This window comes from Notechis scutatus, chromosome 3 (assembly GCF_049901735.1).
Source record: "Notechis scutatus isolate UNSWTSFEM ecotype Mainland chromosome 3, rNotScu1.2, whole genome shotgun sequence".
NCBI lineage: Eukaryota > Metazoa > Chordata > Lepidosauria > Squamata > Elapidae > Notechis > Notechis scutatus.
Genome location: NC_142011.1, coordinates 64952749 through 64958748, shown reverse-complemented (window position 1 = coordinate 64958748; position 6000 = coordinate 64952749). Strand labels below are relative to the sequence as shown.

The window sequence follows — 6000 nt, the reverse complement described above, 5'->3', positions numbered from 1 at the left end:
ACTGTTAATACTCATCCATTTTGGTTGTTGTTCACAAATAACACTAAACAGTAATTTAGCAAACCATAATGGTGGGATTTGCACATGATATTGAGCCTTAATACTAAGTAAAAACAACCTACATGGTAACCTTAGTTTAATACTAGAGTTATGTCAATAGAATATATAAATATCATAGATCATAGATTTTCCAGTGGAATTTATTCTAGTAATAGGTATATCCTTATCAAAATTATTAGCTATCTTTATTGATATACCACTGTTATTGGGACCAGAATCCAAGAATATGTGCATGAATGTAAGCCAGGAATGAGGAACTTAAATTCTTGAGAGGTTGTTGGACTTTGACAGGCTAGAAAGTTAAGGTCCATTGTCCCTTTCTGATTAATCTGTATTTATTACAGCCATGCTGGCTGGAGAATTCTGGGAGTTGAAATCCATGCATTTTAAAATTGGCTGGAAAATTTTGAGAGTTGAAGTTCACACATCTTAAAAGTTCCCAACACTGATTTATACTAAGAAAGGAACACATATGAATACTTGATATATTTTCCAGAACAAAAATAGGAGATATAAGATTCTTTTTCCTTTCACATAACTTTTATTGTCATTGATTTCAATAATCTTCCACAGCGATAGAAGCCATTTAAAAAGCTTGGGAAACTTGCATGACAAAATTTGTGCAAAACCTTAGGGGAAAAGAACCATCTACCAAAATAGATAAAGAGGTATTCTCTCATCAAAGAAGAAAATTTCTTCCAAAATACCAAAGATAAATCTGATAAACATTTTCATACAGGAATAATTCCTTTGTGACAAAATAATCAAATGTTGATAAAACATACCAGTAATTTCCTAACATTCAGGAGAAACTATGCACAAAGAATGTTTAAAATTTTTGTTTACATGTAACATGATTTTGGTAATTTGCTGTGTTTGTACAATGTGCTTTGAAGTTTCATACATATTTCATCGTATGATAACCCACCACCATCCCCAATGTTATGTTGTAGATTCTCCCGTTAAAAAATTCTTCCTATGACTTTTCACTCTTTCGAATCCTATTCCCTTGATTAAAAGGCACTTTAAAATACATTTCACATTTACAGCTTGCTTAAGCTGAATTTAATACAAAATTGCAATCTGTGCTTTAATTCCTAGTGTCCTGAACAAGGCAAAAATGGTGATAGAAGACCCTCACCAAAAAGTATCAAGTTTGAAGTTCTATTCTTCATCAGATTTTTCTGACCATCATAAATATAGGACTTCAACAGAAGCCAATGGAAGGCAAGTAAAGACTTGCAAAATCCCGGAAGAATCTTCCTATTTTGCTCCTTTATACTCTAATTACTAAAGTTTACTTAACCTGGATAGAAAATTCTAATTCAGCTCAGAGGCCACCATAAATGGGTTTTCTCCTATGACCGGCTATATAAATTGATGCATCCGAACAAGTCTGTTTCCAATTCTCCACTGTTCTTCACATACCCAATGGAGTAATTTCCGATAGTATTTGCAACATCATGGGACAGTTTTTTAAAAAGAAGGAGAAAGGATTGTGCAGCTAAGGATTCTGAAGCTCAACGGGGACTTTGTCTTTGTTCTTCAGGAGAAATTGCTCACAATCTTGAAATGTGCGATAGAAACTTGAAGACAGGCCAGCTATGTTTGTTGTGATATAGGAGAGCAGACCTGATGTGGCCTGATGATAGTATGACACCTAGAAACAAACAAAGTTTATCAGCCGATTCTTTGGAAACTCTGGGACCAAATAAATTCTGTTAATTTTCTCTTTCAACATAAGCATCAAATGGAATACCAGAAGATTCATTTTCAGGCTTAAACACAAGAACATGCTTAGCTGTCTCTGGAAATTGCAAATGTATAGACACTTAGCTCAAGAGTGAGCCATTCTATTGGCAAAGTGGTAGTGATCAAAAAAAACAACTCATGTAAGCATCCCGCTAGGGGTGAAACACAGCTTTTAATCTATTTTAACTGTATATCCTAAATTTATAAATGAACTCTTGCCTTTAAGGATTTCATAGTGGGTGCTATGTCATATTGAGGCTGAAATATTTTTGACTGGATGCAGTATCAACATGAGACCAATGAATAAATCATGGCATGTTTAAAACAATCATAATTGGTTGTTGGCTTCTTCAACCCTTAACTGTGTCGCTTACAACTTACTAATAATCATTACTGTTGGTTAAAAATATTTGTAAAGCCACACGTTGCTCATCCATAACTTGCAATGACATATATACCTATACAAATGAAGGCTGATTTCACGACATTATATATTTTCTACATAGCTTACAGAGAAAAACATTAACTGCTAGCATCAAATTACTTTTAAGAATAGATCCTAACAGTGTCCACATTAAGAATTCATCCCATCAAGAGTGCTCAGAAAGTGTCAAGAAATCTGAATAGATGTTTTCTTTATTAAAACAAAAACAGATGAATAAAATTAAAAAGAGGTAAAATTCATGAATAGAAAGGAAATCCCGAAGTAGTTCATTATTTAAGAGAGTTCACTCTGTGAAGAATATGCTAGGGAATTGAACTGAAATGCTTACACAAGTTGCAGTCCAGAGCAGCGAGGTGAGTTCTGAGATTTGTTGGCTCAAAGCTCACCAACATTTCAGGGCTCATATATCTTACAACCATGCTATAAATCATAAAAAATTAAGATTTCCAAACAATAGTTTGAAGGCTAGCAGAAACTGTAGTTGGTGTGAATTTGGTGCTGTAGAAAGCCAGAATTAGACTAACTGGGAGTGTGAAAGGGAACTTTTGCAAGTATGAACACTTTCATGATGCTACTGTTGTCTACTTCTAAGGCAAATGCTTACATTGGTAAATTTATCTGTTTCCTGCCAAAAACAGAAGCCAGAACATAGAGTCTCCCCTCGGGTATACTGTGGCATTATAGGATGTGTTGGCAATGTGACTGATCTGAATGCTAAAACAAAGGGGTCTCTGGAAAGGAAAGAAAAAAGAAAAGAAAACGTGGTCAGAACAAGCAAGGACAATCAATGCACCCTTATTCCACTTATCAAGTACCCTGGAACCCTTTTACTTAAAAAAAAAAAAAAAGGTTTCCAGCAGATGTTAAAATTTCAGCTTAGAACTAGCATAACCTCTGTAGATATGCAGGCACAAAACATTGATTTGGAGAATTCATGACAATTCAACTGAATCTCAGAATTCAATCAACTTTTCAAAAAATATTTGACAGTGTAGACTAAACTGTTGAGCAGAATAAAATTTGAATGGAATTTTGCAGATGAGTGGCCGTCTTTGTTTTCCTACTTCTACAAGTAAAAGGAACCATTCAAACTTCAGTGTCCATGAATCAAACTGATTCTCTATTGATTGTTTAAAATTCAAATCAGATTGGAGCTGATCAATAAACTTTGATGTATACAATATTAAAGCCAAACACAACCCCAACCTTCCCAATCTGGTGCCCCCAGATGAATTTGGGACAATACCCAATTGTAAATTCTGAAAGCCTTAGTCCAAATTCATTTAAAAGGAGGCCAATGAAAACAGGACTTTTGAGGAATAGCCTAGCTGACATACCCAGGGCTGCAAGGTTTTCTTCGTGATACCAGGACAACAAAGTCCATTGGCTTGTTTTCCTCACTGATAGTATGACTAATTACATGATAAATCATGTCATCTTTGTCAACTTGCTGGACAAGTTCACAGCTCCTGCAAAGAGAATGCAGACATATGAAAAGCACGTATTAACTCCAGCTACAACATTTTTATTTTTTATTCCTCTGAAGGTTGAAATATATAGATGTGTATTAAACTGTAACCATCACCAGAGAGAAAGCAATAAGTATTATTCTTGCCTTCTAATAACTAAAAAGTCTCATCCAAAAGGGGGAAAAGTTGCCCATCTCTGTTTTAGAATTACTGGTACAGTAATCGTCAACTTAGATCTGCATCCTGAATTATCCCATTTTGGGGCTGGCACAAAACATTAAATCAGAAATTAATTAAATTGCCAGTGTTCACACAACATGCACTCACAATAAACCAATATTTTAGCTAAACAAACTTGACATGTTGTATAAATGTAACCAGTAGTTTTGTAATTGGCTTAATTTAGTGTGTTGTATGAACACAGCCAATCAGATGTGACCTGTGTTAGGATTCTGCCAAATGCAAACAATGAATAGAACTACTGTAGAATTCTTTATTGACCAAATGTGATTGGACACACACAAGGAATTTGTCTCCGGTGCATAAGCTCTCAATGTACACAAAAGCAACGGGATAAATTATGATCATAATAACATATGATCATCATAAATCATAAGATACAGCATTCAGTGACAGTCATAGGAATATTAAATAAGCAATCAACATAAATCATAATAGGATACTAGATAAAAGCAATCAACATAAATCAGGAGATACAAACAACAAAGTTATAGTCATAAAATGCTAAGGAAATAGGTAAGATGACAGATGAGAAGATTAATAAGTAATATTTGAGATTATGAGAAACTCAAGATTTTTGCTATTATTGTTATTGTTAAACATCTGTGCAGAAATTTCCAAAGTTAAAAAAATGAAGTCACAACCTCCAATTTTTAAAAAAACACCAAGTTTTTCCAAAGTACTTACGCACAATGCCTATCCCACTCGTGTCTGTTCCGTAAATCAGACAGCAACAAGAAAGCTTGCAGTACATTACAGCAGATGGTCATCTCAATTCGGACAGAGAGAAATGTGTCCTCCTCCAGAATGTACATCTTGAACTTAAAATGATCGAGTTCAACATGTTACCACATAGTTTATCGCAAGTGTGAAAACATGCAATCATTGTTTTATTATCCATGAAATGAATAAAATAAGTGACAAAACAGCATCATCTGAATTCAATGAGGACCAGCATTACTTCTCAAATAATGTCCCTGCAAAGGAATTCATCTCATCAGTATAAGAGTCATTAGAGGAAGAACATTTGAGAATCATTAGAATATCCTCAACAGCTATATAGTGCCATGACGATTATTTAATAGCAATAACAATAGCAATAGCACTTAAGACTTATACACTGCTTCATAGTGCTTTATGGCACTCTCTAAGCAGTTTACAGTGTCAGCATATTGTCCCCAACAATCTGGATCCTCATTTTACCAATCTCAGAAGGATGGATGACTGAGTCAAACCTTGAGCTGGTCAGAATCAAACTCCTGGCTATGGGCAGAATTAGCCTGCAATACTGCATTCTAACCACTGCATTACTACAGTGCAGCCTTAAAGAACTACTTTAAACAGTCAGCCTTAGAGCAGTGGCCCCCAACCTTTTTTGTGCCACGGCCCGGTATCGGCATCACAAAATGATCCGCGGCCTGGTACTGGCATCAGCACGCATGGCAAGGCAAGCCGAGCGACCGGCCAGCCAACCGTCCCCCGCTTCTCCCCGCCACCTTCAACTCCTCCTTTGTACCTTTGTTGATGGGCTTCGGGACGGCTTCGGGACAGTCGCTCGGCTCGCCTTGCCTTGGGTGCTGAAAGAATCCTCGCGCCTTAGTTTTGTTTGAAGCCGCCCCCCCCCCCTTCGATGAAACTAAGGCGCGAGGATTCCTTCAGGACCCAAACGCCGCTTTCCAACTGGAAAAGCTCACCCGGAAGCACTTTCTCATCGAAACAAGATGGCGGCGCCCAGCAAACCGGCAGCCCGGTAGAAAATGTTCCACGGACCGGTCCCAGTCCAGGGCCTGGTGGTTGGGGACCCCTGCCTTAGAGCACTACTATCAGTTGCTATCAGGGCACTTCCATAGTATCACTGCCATCCACCATCATTTCTCTCTCTTTTTTTCTCTATCACTATTTAAACCAGACTATACAGACACAGGGATTTGCATCATGGCCTGAACCCAGTCCTGAAGTGGAATGCAGTTAGAAAGGTTAGCAGTTACTGCTAGAAATGTGTAGCTGATTTTTCTGCACCTTTTAAAAAAATAA

The 6000-nt window shown here is 36.8% G+C and overlaps 1 protein-coding gene across 9 annotated transcripts in view; it reads right to left on the bottom strand.

The window, feature by feature from the left end:
• Window positions 1-578: 578 nt before the first annotated feature.
• Window positions 579-6000, bottom strand: part of ACOT11 (acyl-CoA thioesterase 11) — a 100923-nt gene continuing 95501 nt past the window's right edge. For all 9 annotated transcript variants that reach the window (XM_087960313.1, XM_026665920.2, XM_026665921.2 and 6 more), the window contains 4 exons: window positions 4654-4787; window positions 3595-3726; window positions 2862-2988; window positions 579-1720 (listed from right to left, as the gene is read on the bottom strand). In XM_087960313.1, coding sequence (XP_087816439.1) covers window positions 1565-1720; window positions 2862-2988; window positions 3595-3726; window positions 4654-4787 — 549 coding nt within the window. In that variant the 3' untranslated portion in view covers window positions 579-1564. The remainder of the gene's footprint in view (window positions 1721-2861; window positions 2989-3594; window positions 3727-4653; window positions 4788-6000) is intronic.